General features: G+C 38.1%; 1 protein-coding gene across 1 annotated transcript; it reads left to right on the top strand.

Annotated features, from left to right (window-relative positions):
* The first annotated feature begins 266 nt into the window (after positions 1–266).
* Positions 267–19,555, top strand: LOC131148835 (F-box protein At2g16365-like). The gene is made up of 4 exons (XM_058098770.1): positions 267–554; positions 1,709–2,600; positions 2,921–3,199; positions 18,372–19,555. The coding sequence occupies exons 3-4, from the start codon at positions 3,134–3,136 to the stop codon at positions 19,146–19,148; spliced, it is 843 nt and encodes a 280-aa protein (XP_057954753.1). The 5' UTR covers positions 267–554; positions 1,709–2,600; positions 2,921–3,133; the 3' UTR covers positions 19,149–19,555.
* Positions 19,556–20,293: the final 738 nt, after the last annotated feature.

The following is a 20,293-nucleotide window of genomic DNA, read 5'->3' as shown; positions in this document are numbered from 1 at the left end:
GAAAATAATCCCATTTAATATCCATTATTGAAATACAATTACTGTAATATATCCAATTAAAATAAAAGGAAATGCAGAAAAAAGGAGCAGCCAATTGAAAAGTGCGTTTAAAAGGGTCCCCCTCCTCTCTCTCTCTCTCTCTCTCTCTCTCTACCTGTATGACGTGGCTGAGGGAACGCAGTCCAGGCTTTACGAGGCTCCTTTCTTTTTCTCAACTTACTTCTTACTCTATCGTCTTCGAATCTTCTTATTTTTCTCAACCCACTTCTTCTTCTTCGCTGGTCCACTTTGTATCCGTAGCAACTTACTTCTTACTCTATCGTCTTCGAATCTTCTTATTTTTCTCAACTTACTTCTTCTTCTTCTTCTTCGCTGGTCCACTTTGTATCCGTAGCCCGACTGCTAATTCCTTTCTGAATATGATCTCTCTCTCTCTCTCTCTCTCTTCTTGATAGGTATCGGAATTTCAGATCCTAGTTTTGCATGGGATCTGTCTCCATATATTCGTCGGTTCTTCGAGTATTCGTTACTCTGAAGCCGACTTTGTAGCTGAAGTAAGTTTATTTGCACTGAGTTACCATCGAACTATTATTTTCGCCTATTTATTTCATCTTAAATTATAGTCTACGAACATCTCAGGACTGTTCATGCACTTTGTTCGTAGGGTCTGTTTCCCCGGTCTGTGAATGAATAAATTTTAGCATCTAATTATCCTCACATGTGAATGAATTTTCGCTGCTGGAAATGCTGATAGAGTAATTTGGTTTGAGGATTTAGTGCTTGATTGGCTCATAACTCTTCCTTGTGCAGCTGTGTCTTCATCGTTTACTTTGTGCGATTGGGGAGAGAATTTTTGGTGTGATGAGGGGCTTTCTTTTAATTTGTTAATTTTTATGGGGATTATACTTGATCTTTTGGGAGAAACTGCTTGTGCTGAGAATTTGTGGGTTAGACAACCCATCGATTTTGACAACATGATGGCCCGCCACATAGATTAGAGGCATAGAACTGAGGGAAAAAAATGTTAATTGAGTCGTTATTCTAGGAATCTCCAAAATGCTTGGAGTGAGAGAGTTAGATGAGAGACGCTTTCAAACTGCATGATGAGGCTTTTATTATTCTTTTTGGTGTTTTTTCACTTGGCGGGGGCTCTTATTTATGCTGAAGCACATGCCATCGCGTCTTCAAGTTCCTTTCAATCACGCACGTCGTTTTTAATGGGCTTTTCATTGTTTCAAAGTTCCTTCGACTTCAGTTGTCAGTTTTCTTCATTAGTACATCAGCTCGAGTGACTTTTACCCGTAATTGCCTCGTGTGGTGATAAATCCGAGTCTCTGACTTCTCGTCTATTCTATTCTTGTCTTGCCAATCATCTTTTTGAAAAACTCCTGTTTTTCTGTTCCACAAATCTCTCATTGGTAGAAGTATATTGAAGCATCTCAAATCAAGAAAATGGCAGTCACTGAATTTTTTGAGTGAAATAATGGAGAAACAGATGCCAATAACTATGACCACCAATACCAATTAAATAAACTTTTTTCTGAAACTTTATTGCCTATGGACATCATACGTTATCATTTATCTTGTTTAATCTTATTTTTTTTTTATTTAATTCTAATTTTTGCTATGCTTTTATTACATAGAGCAATGATGTTTGTGAATGATCATTGCCTGACACCAAAAACTGCCTGCTAAACTGCATTTTCAGGCAACTCTTGGTAACCTTCAGAAGGGAAGTCTATGTACTGACTACCGAAGTGTTAATCGTGTCGTACAATCATATGAAGAAAGTGATGTGATGGCTGGGCAATCTAAGCATCCTTATCAATCTGTTTGGATGGCTCGTTGGTTGCAAACAAGCTATAAGTCAGTACCACAGGTTCATAGCCGTTTATCTCTTCAATATGAGATCAATGTAGGTGACAATGATACTAAGCAGCATCTTTTACTTGGTGAACTAAAGCGAGCACCTAATTTTGAATCTGCCAAAGAATGTAAACAAGTACCCGTAGGCAGAGCAGTTAATATTGTGAACGAGACTCTGAAAACAAGTTCAAAAAGCTTGAGAAATGAAAGATCTGATTATCAGTCCTTTCCAATTTTCAATCTTTCGTGAAATAGAGAGCACATTTCTGCTTTAGATTCAGGGAATGACCTGGCTGCAACCTCTCGTAGGCAAGTAAGATCTCAAATCAATCTCAACTCTGGATATGATACTGTAGCATCAGGGGACTGTCTATTGCAATCTGGAGGTACCTCTCTGAATCATGTGAGATCTGAAAAGTTTCTTGAAAAAAGCTTTGCTTTCTCAAAATCTTTTCAGGTTGATTTCGTGGGATCGACTTCTAGTATTCTGCCACACGGATTCAGCGGTGGAAAAGCTCCAATAGAATCACTGGGGGGTAGACAAGAAGAAGTGAGTCAATCGAGTTCCCTTATAGCGTCCCGAGGACACTTCATAAATGCTAATCCAGGACATTTGGAACGTGAGCATTCTAATTATCATAGCTATTCTGCAATTTTGGTTCGTGAAAAGAAAATAGGTGATCGCCAAAATTTGGGAAAGTCTGGGAAGTCATTAATAAGGGAGAATAATATTGGTAGGTTACCACATGATCCCTCTTCAAGCAATGAACAATTACCAGTTTTTTTTGAAGAGCATTTCCAGAAGATGCATAATTGTTCTAATTTTGAATTGTTTCCACATCAAAACAATCCTGCAAAGGTTACCCACTCAGAAAAGTTATATAGTGGGTGTTGCTCACTACAAGGAATGCCATTTTCTGTACATGATGTGGATACTATGAAAATACGAACCACCTTGGATTCTGTGGAGGGATTACCGGGAGCTCTTCCCAAGTTTGTGCAAGCCACTCACCTTTTCTTGAATTCAAAAGTAATGATGTTAAATTGTCTGCAGGTGGTCAAATATTTGGCGAGGCAACAGTATCCCCCAAATCTGAAGGAAACAAATTTCGTGAATTCCTTAGTGTATCCCCTGATTTTGGTTTCTGTGGTCATCAAGGAGTGAAACTTCAACCACTAGGGAGCTCTGCAGAGTGTAGAGGTGCAGACAGTGAGGAAGGAAATGCTGGAGACACTAAAAATATAGAAGTGGCAGTTAACTTAAGGAATGAATCGTCAGCTGAAACTGATACCATGGACATGGATGCTTTTCCGGACAAGAACCATCTTTCTGGTATGTATTTGCGTCATTGCATCTATTCAGATTTTAGTTGAACTTCAGTTTGTATAATGCTGATATGGGAATGTTTTAGGTTCTACATCATGAAATTAGATATATCGCTTTTAAGCAATTTGTGATTGAAAATATATATAGTCTTGTGAATATTTATTTTTAAAGAACCTTATAATTTATCATGCTCATGCACATTTTGTGCATCTAATATGTTTGTTGTGTTGAATTATGGCTTATTCTAGAAGCCTACCATTGCCATTGAAGTCTTCAATGGTGGGCTATTTTTTCTAAGGTAGGTGATTAGTGGTTGTAATAGTGATATTTCCTAACCTATATAAACCCATCACCTCCATTTGTAATTTCATCCCCAAATTTGCCTACTTCTCTCTTAGGCACATTCTCTCTTCTCTCTCTCATTTTGTAATATTTCTACAATAGAGAAATATTGATTGATAGTGTCCGAGGACGTAGGCACAATTAGCCGAACCTTGTTAAATTCTGGTGTTCTTCATTTTATCTATTCAATAGTTAACTTTTGTCGGGTATAGTTGTAGTAATATATTGTATGAATTACATGTCTAAGGAAAATTCTGTCTAGGAAAGAGGGATTTAAGCGGTCCGTTGTGACGCCCCACTTCCCTGGGAATTTACCTAGTGTAATTTTGTACAATTATTCACTCTCTATTTACCTATACAATAGTAAACTGTGATAAAGTTAGGTGGAACAATTTCAAGTTTCACAACAATTGGTATCAGAGCCAAGGTTATTCTTAGTATGCTCTGTGGTTGCAGCTTAGTCTAATCTTCCACATCAGAAAAGTTTTCCTTGAGCTATTGGCATTCCGCATCGACAACTATTGAATAGCATTTATGGCAGAGATGGCAGATAGTGCAAAAGCATCCACATCAAACTCGTCTATTTTGGCAAGAACTACTGTGACAAATGCCAGATTTGCAGTGGAGATTTTTGACGGCACCGGTCATTTTGGTATGTGGCAAAGTGAGGTTCTAGACGCTCTCTTTCAGCAAGGTCTAGACATTGCCATTGAAGAAAAGAAACCAGAAGATATTGAGAAGAAAGAATGGGGGACCATTAATCGGTTAGCATGTGGTACAATTCGATCGTGTCTTTCAAGAGAGCAGAAGTATGCATTCTGTAAGGAAACTTCTGCAAACAAGTTGTGGAAGGCACTAGAGGAAAAGTTTTTGAAGAAAAGCTCTCAAAACAAACTCCATATGAAGAAGAGACTATTTCGCTTCACTTATGTCTCGGGTACCACTATGAATGATCATATCACCAACTTTAATAGGTTGGTTACTGATCTAGTTAATCTGGATGAGACTTTTAAAGATGAAGACCTGGCTTTGATGTTGTTGGGATCCCTTCCTGAGGAGTTTGAGTTTCTTGAAACTACTCTGCTCCATGGAAAGGATAAAGTGTCTCTTGGCGAGGTTTGTGCTGCTTTGTACAGCTATGAATTGAGGAAGAAGGACAAGCTTGAAAGCACAAATGGAGCCAACGAGGCTCTAGTAGTTCGAGGTTGTTCACAAAGCCAGAATAGTAGAAAGAAAGAGAGATCCAAGTCAAGGTCCAGACCAAACAAAGATGAATGTGCCTTTTGTCGGGAAAAGGGGCACTGGAAGAAAGACTGTCCGAAGCTAAAGAATAAAGGCAAACCTGATAAAGGAAAGGTCATCTCAAATGTGGCTAAGTACGAAGATGGGAGCTCAGATCTTTCGCTTGCTACTACGCCATCAACTAGTTCTTCGAGTATATGGCTACTAGATTCTGGGTGTAGCCATCATATGTGTCCCAATCGGGATTGGTTCTTTGATTTTAAAGAATTAGAAGGTGGAGTCGTCTACACAGCAAATGATGTCCCTCTTACCACACATAGGATTGGTTCAGTCCGCTTGAGAAATCAAGATGGATCAATCAAAATATTGACGGACGTTAGATATGTACCAAGTTTGATGAAGAATCTTATTTCTGTGGGAACCCTAGAATCAAAGGGATTCAAAGTAACAGCAGAAAACGGAGTCATGAAGATCATCTCTGGTGCACTTGTGGTAATCAAGGGAATTCGGAAGAACAATAACTTGTATCACTATCAAGGTCGTACAGTTATTGGGATGGCAGCAACAGTTTCTTCTGATGATAAAGCAATAGAAGCAACTAGGTTATGGCATATACGCTTGGGGCATGCAGGTGAAAAATCCTTGGGACTTCTTACATATCAAGGATTATTAAAGGGAGCAAAGACCTGCAAGCTAGATTTTTGTGAACATTGCATCAAAGGGAAGCAAATAAGAGTGAAATTTGGTACTGCAATCCATAATACCAGGGGTATTTTGGATTATGTTCACTCTGATGTGTGGGGACCTTCCAAGACAACTTCACTGGGAGGAAAACACTACTATGTGACCTTTGTTGACGATTTTTCTCGAAGAGTATGGGTGTATACTATGAAAACTAAGGATGAAGTGTTAGGAGTCTTCCTCAAATGGAAAAATATGGTGGAAACTCAAACAAGTAGAAGGATCAAGCGCCTCCGTACAGATAATGGTGGAGAATATAGAAGTGATCCATTTCTTAAAGTCTGCGAAGATGAAGGTATTATACGACACTTCACAGTGAGAAGTACACCACAACAGAATGGAGTGGCAGAACGTATGAATCGAACATTGTTGGAGAAGGTTCGGTATATGTTATCCAATGCTGGGTTGGGTAGAGAATTTTGGGCTGAGGCTATAACATATGCCTGCCACCTCATCAACCGCCTACCATCTACTGCTATTTGTGGTAAAACACCATTGGAGAAATGGTTTGGAATGCCTGCTACAGATTATGATTTCTTACATGTATTCGGTTCCACTGCCTACTATCATGTCAAGGAATCAAAGCTGGATCCGAGGGCTAAGAAAGCAATCTTTATGGGAATCACCTCTGGAGTAAAGGGATATCGTCTTTGGTGTCCAGAAACAAAGAAAATAATCTTCAGTAGGGATGTTACCTTTAATGAATCTATTTTTTTAAGAAAGGTGACAATAGAAAGTGTTGAGCAAAAAGATGGTGCTCCAAAACAGGTGGAGTTTGATAGAAGAATTGTTTACCCAGAAAATGAAGACTCTCCTATGGTAGAAGAAGAGTCGCCTGTAGAAGAGGTTTCAACCCAAGAACCTCCACAGCAACATGAATCTATTGTATTGAGTAAGCTAAAGAGAAAAATTAGAAAGCCTGCTCGCTTTGTTGACATGGTGGCTTACGCATCTCCAATTGCAAACGATGATACTCCTGTTACTTACAATGAAGCAATCCAAAGTTCAAAAGAAGAAAAGTGGAGGGAAGCCATGAATGAAGAAATGCAGTCCCTTCATAAGAATCGAACATGGAAGCTTGTTAGTCTTCCGAAGGGAAAGAAGGCAATTGGGTGTAAATGGGTATATACAAAGAAAGATGGATTTCCTGACAAGAATAGTGTTCACTACAAAGCAAGGTTGGTGGCTAAAGGCTATGCACAAACGGAGGGAATTGATTACAATGAGGTATTTTCTCCAGTAGTAAAACATTCCTCCATTAGAATCTTATTGGCTTTGGTAGCAAAATTGGATATGGAACTAGTTCAATTAGATGTAAAAACTGCATTTTTACATGGAGACTTGGAAGAGGAAATCTACATGACTCAGCCAGGAGGTTTCAAAGTTGCTGGAAAAGAAAATATGGTGTGCAAACTTGAAAAATCGTTGTATGGATTAAAGCAATCCCCAAGGCAGTGGTACAAACGATTTGACAAGTTTATGATGGGGCAAAAGTACAGAAGAAGCAAATATGATCACTGTGTGTATTTTTGCAAGCTACAAGATAGATCTTTCATATATCTTTTTCTTTATGTTGATGATATATTGATAGCCTCCAAGAGTCAGACAGAAATTGACAAACTAAAGGCTCGGTTGAATAGGGAGTTTGAGATGAAGGATCTAGGCGAAGCAAAGAAAATTCTCGGTATGGAGATAAGTAGAGAAAGGAAATTGGGGAGGCTTTGTTTGACTCAAAAACAATATTTGAGAAAAGTACTGAAGCGTTTTGGTATGGATGAGAAGTCAAAACCTGTTAGTACTCCGCTTGCTCCTCATTTCAAGCTGAATGCATCTATGTCTCCAAAAACTGAAGCAGAACGACAATACATGTCAAAAGTACCGTATTCAAGTGCTGTTGGTAGCTTGATGTATGCCATGGTGTGTACAAGGCCCGATATTTCACAAGCCGTTGGAGTTGTGAGTAGGTATATGCATGATCCTGGAAAGGAACATTGGCAAGCTGTGAAATGGATTCTACGATACATTTTGTATACGGTAGATGTTGGACTAATATTTGAGCAGGATAAGCAAGATGATCATAGTATTGTTGGATACTGTGATTCCGACTACGCTGGTGATTTGGATAAGCGTCGGTCAACTACTGGCTATGTTTTTACTCTTGCAAAAGCGCCAGTTAGTTGGAGGTCTACCTTACAGTCAACAGTTGCTTTGTCCACTACAGAGGCAGAGTATATGACAGTCACAGAGGCTGTGAAGGAGGCAATTTGGCTTCAAGGATTGATGAAAGATTTGGGAATTGAACAAGAGCACATCAAGGTGCATTGTGATAGCCAAAGTGCTATCCATCTAGCAAAAAACCAAGTCTACCATTCAAGGACAAAGCACATCGACGTTCGATATCATTTTGTTCGAGAAATTCTGGAAGAAGGTGGAGTAGTAATCCAGAAGATTCGAACCACTGAGAATCCTGCTGATATGATGACAAAAGTGGTAACTGTGGTCAAGTTTCAACATTGCTTGAACTTGATCAACATTGTTAAAAATTGAAAGATTTGCGCTACAAGCACGTTTGAAGACATTATGGAATCTATGAGAGATGTTAGGAGATGGAATTTCGCCAAGGTGGAGATTTGTTGAATTATGGCTTATTCTAGAAGCCTACCATTGCCATTGAAGTCTTCAATGGTGGGCTATTTTTTCTAAGGTAGGTGATTAGTGGTTGTAATAGTGGTATTTTCTAACCTATATAAACCCATCACCTCCATTTGTAATCTCATCCCCAAATTTGCCTACTTCTCTCTTAGGCACATTCTCTCTTCTCTCTCTCATTTTGTAATATTTCTACAATAGAGAAATATTGATTGATAGTATCCGAGGACGTAGGCACAATTAGCCGAACCTCGTTAAATTCTGGTGTTCTTCATTTTATCTATTCAATAGTTAACTTTTGTCGGGTATAGTTGTAGTAATATATTGTATGAATTACATGTCTAAGGAAAATTCTGTCTAGGAAAGAGGGATTTAAGCGGTCCGTTGTGACCCCCCACTTCCCTGGGAATTTACCTGGTGTAATTTTGTACAATTATTCACTCTCTATTTACTTGTACAATAGTAAACTGTGATAAAGTTAGGTGGAACAATCTCAAGTTTCACAACATGTTGTTCTGATGCAGGTGTAGCTTCATCCTCATCAGATATGGTAACTTTCCCTTTGTTTCTATTTTATTAGTTGGTTATTTTTTGTTTCTGCGGGCTGCATAAATATAGCAATCATGTACCTATCTTCAGATGTCAGGCACACTGAGTTGGGTTACAAAAATATTTTGGCCTATCTATATTCATGTCATGCATGCTAATTTCTCACAATATTTTGTTCATTTCCTGCTTATGTACTGCTTACTTATTCTACCAACCTTATGAAATATTGCTTTTGTTTTTGGCTATTTAAGTCTTGTGTTTGTGTGTGTACATATACGCAAAGGTATGGCCAACTTGCACGCATGGATGCGTCTAAAACTTTTTGTATAGCACTAGAGCTTAAATATTGCTTTTGATTATAGCTATTTAAGTTGTGTTTGTTTGTGTTCATATAAACAAAGTTATGGCCAAGTTGCACACATGCATGCATCTAAAACTTTCTGTGTAGCTCTAGAGCTCTAATTTTGACCATTAGATATATATCCTCTTACACTTGGGACAAAATATACTGACCTTCCATAGGTTTATCAAAAAATAAGGACATCTTTTACAGCCACTCCACCAACAACAACAACAAACCAAGCCTTAGGTCCCCCACTAGGTGGATAAAGACCTCTTTTAACATTTGAAGAATTCAACTAACCTCCCTTGACATTTGATCTTGGTTAGTCCACCATTAATAAGATAAATAAAATGCGATGATGTCATCTTCCAAAAATTTTAAATATCTTTTTTACCCTCTGTAGACAGCCAAAATTGTCCTTCAATCTTTGCATCCACAAATCCTTGAGGAACACCTGCAACTAGGATTGAGAACTTGGTCATGAATGAGCCAAATTAATTGAAAATTTTCGGTTAGGGGATGGCCTACAAAATCAAACTGAATTACACATTATATCAAACTATTAGTTGACCAAATAATAGTTCGGTTAATGACAGTTAAGTTGTTAACCAAATTGATTTAGTGTTCAAATCCTTGCTTCAACTTGTTGAAAGTCCCACTTCAAGCAATATTTAATAAATGAAAATCCTGCTTAAAAGTTTAATTGGCTAAAATAGTGAAGAGTGAACTCGGTTAAAAACTTAAAAGTTAAAATGTGTGTTATGTATTAATATATGTTTATATATTTGATTAATTTGGTCAACTGCATATATTAATTCCTTATACCAAACTGAAGACCGAATAAACGAGTTTCCATATATTTCCCAAACTGTCTGAATTGGAAAACTTAACTGAATTGAGTTAACCGAATTTGATTGATTTGATCAATTAATTCAATTTTGACTAAATATTATTAAGCTTACCTGCAACCAAGGAAATATCTTGACCTTCCTTTTAGATGAGCTCCCCCTAACTTAAATGTTGCTAGTGGACCTTTTTATTCTTCAATCTTGCATCTTGGATGCTTGGACCAAGCTCCGAGGTGATATGTGGATTCTTGGACCAAGGTGGCCATTGGGCTTCTTTATTCTTCAATTTTACACCTTGGATGCTTGGTTTGAGGTGCTCCTCAGATTCTTGAACCAAGGTGGCCATTAAGCCTCTTTACTTCTAAATCTTAAACCTTGGATGCTTGGACTGAGGTACTACTCGGATTATTGGACCAAGGTGGTTATTGTGCCAATGACCTCTTGTTTTAGTGATGATGGAGTCCTGCTTGTTGGGAATTAACAACAAATACCCGAAACCTGTGAGAAACAAAATAGAGAAAGAATACACGCCAAAGAAAAATCAATCATACGCACAAGACTGTATTTACGTGGTTCGACAATTTTGCCTACGTCCATGGAGTTGCAGGAATTTCACTATTATCAAGATGAAAAATACAAAAAATGCGGTGGTACAATGCTCTCTCTCTCGCTCTCTCGCGAAGTGTGACCGCTTACCCTAATCACCCAAAAAAACAATCATTTTATATGCTGTGCACAGGGTTCCAAATGGGCTACAAAATGGACCCAAAAAATTTTCCCGAGGGCCCCCATAGGTGCGGCCCAAGCCGTAGCACTCATGGATTAAGCCTTAGGATAGAAATCTCTTATTAAAGAAAGGTCAAGTCATCATCCAAATTTAACGCAATTAGGTTCCACAAAAGCCCAACGCTGCACATCAAGGCATTTCCAAGCTTACCACCTTGGGTCTTATGACCAAAATGGTCTTCTCTTTCATAGGTATTTCTTTGGGTTTCCACCTCTTCTTTTAGCCATGGTCTCTTTCCTATGGTTTTCAGGGTTACCACCTTGTCTTGTCGATGAAGGTGGCTTGCTCTCTAAGGTTACTTGCCAAGGTTAATTTCCGTCGTTGTTGCTTGGGTCATTTTGCTAAATAGGTCTATTTGGCCTTTTGTACTTGGCCTTTTTCGCCAAGTGAGCTTATTTTTTCTTTTGTTCTTGGTCATTTTGCCAAGTGGACCTATTTGCCTTTTGTACTTGGTCTTTCTTCCAAGTGAACCTATTTGGCCTTTTGTATCTAGTAATTATGCTAGGTGGGCCTAGCTTTTTGTTTGAGCTAGGCTTTAGGTGGGCCTTTTTGGCCTTTTGCACCTGGCCATTTAGCCAAGTTTCTTTAGTGGGCCTATTTGGCCATTGTACTTTTGTATGTTGTGGCTTCATAGTGTGACTCTTTGGGGCTTAATCTTTGTGACCCCATATGGAGACCCCTTAGGGTTAGGCCTCCTCTTTGGTATTTTCCTGCACATGAGTTGCTAAAAGAGAAAACTGCATTCTGACAATATTGTGAGGGTGTTGTTTTACAATGTGAATTTATTAATAATTTTTTGTTTATATTTTCTGTTGTGTGATATGTAATTTTTATGACAGTTTGCCATTGCCCATTCATATAAGGGTGCTTGTCTTACCAACCCATTGGTTTGTTATTCCCTCGTGTTCATTCATTGGCAAATTGAGTGATGTAATTAAGTGTGAGAAGGGATGTAAGAAGCCGCTACTACGTACGTTCTATGGCATGTTACAATATTTTAATGATGTGCTTAACTTGGGTCCCTTGCTCTGATGGCAAAACACAGCCCTACAAATTAGACAGTCGAGAGACTTTCCCCTCATAAGCCTCGACTTGCCAAATCTATACATTGAGAGCTTAGCTGTTTGCTTGTCTTCTTTTAAGTGCATGCCGTATTTTGGGCTGAACAACCCATTGAAATAATTGATTTATTTGGGAGAGAATAACCCCATTTTTGGTTTACGAATAGATTTTAGCCAGGAAGGAATTGAGTCAGCAGAATCAAGATGGGAGTGGAATCACTGTTGGAATGCGACTACTATGTTTGGTTACTCACACTGAATGATATTTGAATTTCATTCCCTCATTCGGTACTCTTGAATGTGACTAGAATGGAATGAAAAATAAGTCACCTAGTACAATATGTTTCTTTTGCAATGATCTCCAATGTAACTTCAATTGCAATATCAACTAGATGGTAATAATTTTTATTTGAAAAAACACCATTCGGTAATTTGAATCTACAGATGAATTACACATTATGTAATCTTATATAACAAGGCTATATCTTCTTAAATTTGATATCCTACCCTATAAATTAAATATACTTTTTTTTTTTATAAATAAATAATGGGCACATCTCCTTTTAAAATTTGATCTCACACCTGTAAATTACAGATAATTTTCTAAAATATTACATGCATTTAGAAACTTGGAAAATTGAAGGTTTTGTGTTGGAATTTTGGTGCTCTTGCCCTCCTATCTAAGGTATTTGTGGACTAATGGTCAGTGGATTCCATGACTGTTTGGAATGGATCTGTATCTTAAAAGTTTAAAAGTTAGAGCATATTCGACCAAAGTTTGCCTCCAACCTATCATAGAGTAAACAGGATTTTGATTCTCTTGACTCTACACCAGAATGATCCAACCTATACTTCATCTTATTCTACTTGGGTATTATCGTGAGTTGTTTCAAAAAAAGTTGGTTTTATTAGAATGCTAGAATCTTCGCATCAAACTAAATGAAACACACATACACAAAGAAAGAGATGCTAGGAAGTCCTATAGAACATGCAGTGGTGGTCAATATATGCATGCCAAATTTCAAGCTCATCAAATCTTTCAGTTCCCACTGCTACAGTGGGAACATGCAACAATTGAGGGGCAGTAGCCAGCTTAGAGCTTTGTTCTATGCTTCATGAGATGCTACGGGTGGCATTTGATTGTACTTTGGGTTATTATGTGAGGTATACTTTTGGTTATTAAAATATTTATAGGTTATAATTGTTCTCTAAAAATAAGTCAGGATTGAATGGTTGACCGCCTGGGTTAGAGGGGGAATCACGCATTCTTCAATTGGAATTCAACAGGATAGATTCCAACGCCTTTGTTCTGTTACCTCAAACATAGGAATTGTATTGGAGTCACAACACCATCAAATGCAATTCATTCATTCCAGGCATGATTTGTGCAGACCAAACCCAGGGGTTGGAGGTGGGTGGGATGCTGAGTTTAAGAATGAATTTCACTTTTGTTAGAATAGCACTGCTATGGCACTTTTTGTGTCAATCCCAACTTTGAGGATTTGGATTGACTAAGCCAATTTTGGTACTTTATGACTTGGACTTAGACAAGCACCACTTGCAAGACTTAGTCTTTGTTTGGGTTCTTTAGAAGTTGAAATCAGTAAGAAAAATCATTGGTGCGTCCTTTGAAGGGTTTGAGGATAGAGCCTTACAATTGTTTGAGGATATTGAAAGAAAGAGAAGAGCGGAGATGGTAAGTAATCACAAAAACCATCCGGTATTATTAGAAAGTTGGATACCGACAGTTAATTAAAGTTCTTGGAATGCTTAGTGAATTATGGAAAAATAGGAGGATACCTCTATTCTTAGTGGTAAGATTCCCTACTCCATTCGCTTTCCTAATTCACCTTTATTCTCTTTTACTCCTTGTATATTTGGGTGTGTGTTCTTTGTTCATCAATTAACTCCTGAGGTGGATAAGTTGGATCCTCATACTATAAAATGTGTCTTTTTGGGCTACTAATATACTCAAAAGGGATATCGTTGTTATAGCCCTACACTGCATCACTTCTTTGTTTTTGCAAAGTTACCTTCTTTAAGTCTACACCTTACTACACCTTACTACACCTAGTCTCTGAGTGCTTCTGATCTCAGTAAGTGTCTTCCTTTGTCTAATCTTCCAAATTCTAGTTTGCTGTCCTTGCCCAATCAAACACCTGTGTCGCCATATAGTTCGAGCCCTTCTCATAGTCTCGATTGTCCTAATTTGGAGGTGTATTCACAACATCGGCTCCAAGGAGGAGAGTACCCCTTAGCTTCTACTATCATGCTTTTAGTTTCCTCGTCTGATGATCATATTTTCCATGATGTATATCCTCCTATTGCTGTCCGGAAAGGTATACACACATGCACCCAACATTTTATTTCCAACTATGTTTGCTATGACTTCTTATCACCCTCCTATTATTGTTTTGTTATGGCTCTATCATTTACTGGCGTTTCCCTAAATCTGTTTCGATCCTAGCACCACTCTGGGTGAGGAGTGCCATGGTGAAGAATGAATGCTTTATTAGGACAATGGTACTTGGTACTTGGTAATCTTTCTTCTTGACACGTATGTGACTATTTGTCGTTGGGTATACATTGTGACAGTCAACCTAATGGTTTTTGTGGCTCGTCTGAGACAACGGTCTATTTGCTAATGAGTAAACCATATGTATGGTTTGTATTATTCAAACACTGTTTTCTTCGGTTGCCCAAACTTACATTGTACTTTTGTTCATCTTCTGTTGGCTACTTACTTGTCATTGGCCTCTGCATCAGTTATTGAAGATCCTTCTTGCGCGTAAAGGTGAATCCATGCTTGGTGTGTCAGCATCAGAGACCAACAATATGGTGAAAAGAGTCTTCTCCCTAGAGCATGGTTGGGTCTATTCATGTTGTAAGTACTTGAGTTTGGATCTCGTGGTGTGCATTGGACCATTTTATGTTTTTATTGTCATACTTCATTAGTAGGGGGGAAATCCTCCTTCTTGTGTATGTGAGATAGTGTTATTACATGTGATTGATGATAAAGATATTTAGAGTCTCAAAACTTTGTTCTACCATGTAGTTTCAAACCAAGATTTGGGTCTATGGAAATACTTCTGGTATAGAAGTATCTAGATCTCGTATAACTAATTTATGTCAAAAAGGAAGTATGTTCTTGATTTATTGGATGAAACTAAATTATTGATCCAAATCGGCTGATACTCTCATGGATTTAGTTTGCAAGTTAGTGTCGGATTCCTAGTCCTGACAATATCATAGACTTGTTGGAAGTTGAATTATCTCATAGTCACTTAGGAGGGTCGGGTGTATCTTTTGCAAACAAGTATTTGCAGTCAATTTCTAAATTCTTCGAGTACAATTCACTGGACGCAGTAATTCGCCTCTTAATATATCTCACAGGTTGACCTAGGAGAGTTCTTTTTATATTGAATGTAGGTCACACTTATATTCAAAGATATACAGATGGCAGATGGGTGGGTTCGCTTCTAACCGCAGATCCACACTCAAGAATTGTATCTTGGTTGGCGGCAATTTGGTTTATTGAAGAGTAGAAACAACTGCGTTGCTAGGTCACGGTGCTGAATCAGAGCATAGAGCTAATGACTCACACTACTTGTGAACTTGTTTGATTGAAGAACATGTTGAAAGAATTGAGTCTCCCCATTCTCAGCCTATGGAGTTGATGTGTGTCTAATCATGCTTCTTTGTATTGCCTCCAACCTGGTTTTTTATTTGTCTAACGAAACCATTGAAGTTGATTGTCATTTTATTCAGGTACCCTTGTGCAGAAGCTTATTACTACCACTTATGTGAAGCCTGGTATGCAACTTGCTGTTTTTTTTGCCAAAGCTTTGTGGGGGAGGGGGGTGCTCCTGTTAAATTTTATATTTGAGTAACAAGCTAGGAGTAATATGGAATGATTTGCTCAACTTAAGGGGGCTGTTAAAGTTATTTTAAGTCATTTTATGTATTATTATTAAGTGTTCTAGTATGTTAATTAGTGAGAGTAAGGTAAAGGTATTATGGTTATTAGAATGACTTGATTTGTACTATAAATAGAGGGAGAGACCTATCTTCAAGTTAGGTCATTCATTTAATCAAAATCTTAATAGTAGTCACCAATGATTGTGCTGAGATGGCTGGTTAGGCAAGTTTCTCAAAGTCACTGCTATTTTTCTTCAAACATAGGGTGCTGGAAAATTGACGAATTAACGGTGATAACTGTTATTCATCAGGTCCTTCTTCCTCAAAATCTTGCTTCAAGAAAAGTGGCCTAAGCCCGCCCGTGAAATAAGCCTAGTCCCTTCTTATGAGGTGATCACTATGGTATTTGGGAAGCACCTCTTCCTCTACCTGGTGCACCAATCTGTTTTGATGCGAAATCTTGCTCAAGTTTTTGTTCCACTGACGCCTAGACAATATCTTGCAAACCGAAGAAATAAAGTGGCTTGGGAGACCCCTTGGTTGCTGCTGACCTCTCCTATTCTCACTTAGAGCTAGGACGGAGTATAGGTAATTGTAACTATATGTTTGTAATCCCGATCTAATTGGTTAACCCCTGACCTTCCTTTGTAGTGGCTTCCTTTTATAAATGCCGCAAAAAAAAAAAAAAAAGGATTGGGGGTTATGGTATTTGTGTGGGAGGTTACAATAACTTCCATTGGCCCTCCATAATTCTTTTGGTGTTACAAAGTACTCCTTTAGTTCCTTGGACAAACAAGGGGACTCCCTATTGAATAACTTTGAGGACCCCTTTGCTATGCTAAATTGGTATTTTGCTCCGATCACCTCATAAAACCTCGTTAAACTTTTTAAACAATATTTTTATTCTGCTCTCTCTTTTCTCTTTTCTTCATTCATTCATCCCTTCTATGATCAGAATCCACCTACTAACAAAAGTAAATCCCCTCTTCTCCTTCTTCCTTCTTCTCCTCCTCCCTCTCTGTCCTGTGTGCTGGCCTCTCTCTTCGGTTCTTAACATACTAAAATCTCCCCTGTTTTTCCCTTTTGTGTTCTGTCCGCTGCTGTCTAGTCAGCCCTTTTCTTTCTTCTTTCTTCTCCTCTTGTTCTTCTTTCCTTTCTCTTCTTCTCTTCTTTCTACTTTCCCATTATTCTCTCAATCTCCATATTTGTAAGTTTCTGTCGCACTCCTACATCATGGATGCACTATCATTTTGGCTTCAATACCTCCATGGTCCCTGGAATTCGTGGCTGGCAATGATTTGGTTGAAGGTTGCATTTATTGATGTTTTGTTTGGTGATGATAATGACAAAAGATGATGACAATGGGATGATGACAGTGGGGAGCATAATATGGTTTTGACAGGAAGCTTGAAGAAGTCATGAAAGACTTTAGCAGCGAAGAGGTACATGGTGGCGGTTGCTTCTCTACTTTCTCTGGAATTCTTTTTTCTTTTGAAAAAAAGTTAAATTAATAGGGGGCAAGGACATCAAAATAACAAAATCTGTTGACTTTGGTTTTCTTGACGGCAGGGTCACTGTAATTTTCCTGAATGGTTAGGAGCTCTCTATCTTTTTCATAAACATTGGGGATGGCTCTGATAGTGTATTTCTCCTTATAATGCATGCTCAATCTCAACATGATAGAAGATCAATCTCTGTAACCTGTCTCAGCCTTTTCCAAATTAGGGTTGTACTTATCCTTTTTATAAGAAAAAATGATGATTTATGGGTTTATGGTTATGCTGGCTACAATATTCGATCAACCCAAAATAGCATGCATAATGGGGACAAGAGCCATCCATTCAACAATGGTATTGACAAGTTGGGTTCTACCAAAGGTTATTTGGGGATTTAGATACTGAATCATAGTTTTGCTTTTGTTAAACAGATTCTTCTCCACCCACCATAAGTGTTCACATTCTTTGCAGTTAAGCATGGGAGTGTGCATGCTCATGCATTTGTTTGTAGTTAAGTGACCTTTGGACTTGCCAAGTTTTTCCTCGGTGATCAGTAAAAAGTTCATTTTTTTCATTAACCAGCAGAATGAATTCCAAGCATCCCCTTGCTATTAGATCTTCATGTGAAAGCTAGGTGTTTGCAGATAGGCATCTTTAAGCTAATCATCTATCAGTGCCCTTTTATGGTGTATGTGGTCTTAAGTACATTGGTCAACACTAAAACTCAATTTATGTCAGCGTCAGACTGTTAAGGTATGGAAAGCTTGGCATAAATAATGAAAAACTTGCCCTGTGATGGTTTTGTTTGGATCCCTATTTTGTTCTACTATGAAATTTTACTGGAGATCAATAGAGGAAATAAGATTCTAATGTCTTATTCTCTTACGAAGATACTGCCTTTAAAAAATAAGTAGTTTGATAAGAAATTTGTATTTTTTTTTTGGTTTTTGGAAAAAAGAAGGTAAGGAGTGGAGTGGGGAGGAATTATTATTATTATTATTATTATTCAAAATAACACGTATGACTTTCTGGACCATGTATTCACGGTCTCTTTCCAAATAATCACTGTAGATCTGCTGATAATTTTGAGTTAGGATTGAATCAGCAAATTCTACAGCCTGGAAGAACACATTTTTATCAATGAGAAGCCATCTTCTTAGTTATCAAATAATTTTTTCTTTTTAACATTTTTTTATTTCCAGGGCTTCATGGGGAACCAGAATACAACATCATCTCAAGCTACAGTTGATTCAGCTAGAGAAGAAGTTGGAGATACAACGCCAAACAAGGATATACTTGATATAAACCAAGAGGTTCCTGCTGTTCCAGGTGCCACAAGCCCAATGGATGAGGGGGAGCCAAGCATCTCAAGAACCCAGAGCTTGGATGTGGAACATCTTATTTCTCAAACTGAGCAGCATACAGATTCAAAGTTGAGTCGTTGTCCAGATGGTGCTCAAGAACCAGAACTAAGCAGCATATGGGTAAAGCGTCTGAAACTGAGTGCAATTGATTCTTTTGGTCATGGTACTAAGAGCTCAAAAATAGAAGATATCTCATCCCATGAGAAGGCAAACAAGTTCTTAAACAAAATCATGAAAAGAACCAGAACTGACTCAGAACCCAGTATGGGTAAACGCTGTGGTAAAGAGCCGATGACACAGGATCAGACTCCAATGTTTTCGAGTAAAGATGAGTCTGCTTCCATGGTCTTAATAAAGAAAGATCGAGAGATAACCCTTTCACATTCTTGGATTCAGCATTGGTGTCATAATCAATTTGTGATGCCAAAGAAGAAGCCTCAGGCAATGGTGATTTGTGAGCCTCAAAGCTCAAAGGCAGTTTTGAATGAGTACCAAATGGAGCAGTATCCAAGCACTGAAGCTATGGCACTGATGGGGAAGGCTATGAGTGGTTTTTGTCGATTTGAGTTCAGGAAAAGAGGATCTTCTGTAGTTTGGAATACGGAGGGCTTTTGAGATAATTTATATGATATGATTCAAGCTGGCAACAAGTAGAAATCAGTGTGCTGGTTTTTGAGGGCTTCAAGAGAAGTAATGAGGGCAGCGTCTGGAGCTTTGAAAATGCTCTCCATTCTTGCTGTCCTTTCCCCATCCAATTGGGGAGCAGTGTCTGAGAGTTTGGAAGCCTAAATGTTCCAGTGGTATGTATTTACCTGTAATCATATTGTGATTTTCCTTTTTTTTTTTTTTTCCATTTTCTTTTAAAAAATTCTCTTGAAGAATACCTGTGTTTTGCTTTAGCCATTTGATGGAGAATATCCTTACAGGCATTGTTTGTGAAGGTGGCCACTTTGGTAGCATCAGGGCCACCTTAACTGCTGCCACTTCATTTGGCGAGCTTAGAAGCACTCTATCATGATGCAGATCTGCTCCTTTTTTTTTTTTTTTATAAATTCAATATAACACTAATGGCTAGAAGGGAATTCAACATTTAAACTTGCAAACAGAAAACTAGAAATGAACAAGATATGAGTCACATAGTTTAAAATTAGAGATGGTGCATGTCCAATACCTTATGGAGTTTATGCTGGAGCTAGCACACACTATATATTGGCTCATGATGAAATTGGAGATTGGTAGATAGAGAATGTGGGTACATTGTGTTTTTTGGTTGCCCATTTAAAGACTTAAATTTATTTCGTTGTAGAGAATTGGATGTTCTTGCAATTCTCTAGTAAGTGTTGCATGTGTGCGCATGCATGCATGTGTACATTTGCTCGTGTATGACTTGCTAACTGCAACCACAATTTTTTTACACTTATTGCATGACTGGATGGTAATTGTCTTGGACCTCTTGATAACTTCTTTGTAGGATTTGTATTTGTCAATCACATTGTTGGATTGAGGGTCCTTTGATACCAAATCATGCTTGCCAAATATCAAGATGATTGGAGACTTAGACCTGTCCAATCCATGTAGACCTTTTTAATTTTTACTTATTAGAAGAATGTGAGCTTATGGATGCTAATAATATTTAATCAAGCATGAAGACCTGGTAAAACATGGGTCCTAAAGATGTGATTGAAGGATGTGAGAGAAGCTTTTTTCTTAAATTATCCCCCTTGAGGTGAGTTTGCACTACTAGTTTCCTATGGGTTTAT

The sequence above is a fragment of the Malania oleifera genome, chromosome 2 (assembly GCF_029873635.1).
Source record: "Malania oleifera isolate guangnan ecotype guangnan chromosome 2, ASM2987363v1, whole genome shotgun sequence".
Classification (NCBI taxonomy): domain Eukaryota; kingdom Viridiplantae; phylum Streptophyta; class Magnoliopsida; order Santalales; family Ximeniaceae; genus Malania; species Malania oleifera.
This window is presented reverse-complemented; position numbering and strand designations above follow the sequence as displayed.

Bases quoted from the DNA above. Each gene is read 5' to 3' on its own strand.
- LOC131148835 (XM_058098770.1), top strand. From the start codon at position 3,134: ATGAATCGTCAGCTGAAACTGATACCATGGACATGGATGCTTTTCCGG. The intron at 3,200-18,371 runs GTATGTATTTGC...TTTTATTTCCAG, and splicing joins GGACAAGAACCATCTTTCTG to GGCTTCATGGGGAACCAGAA.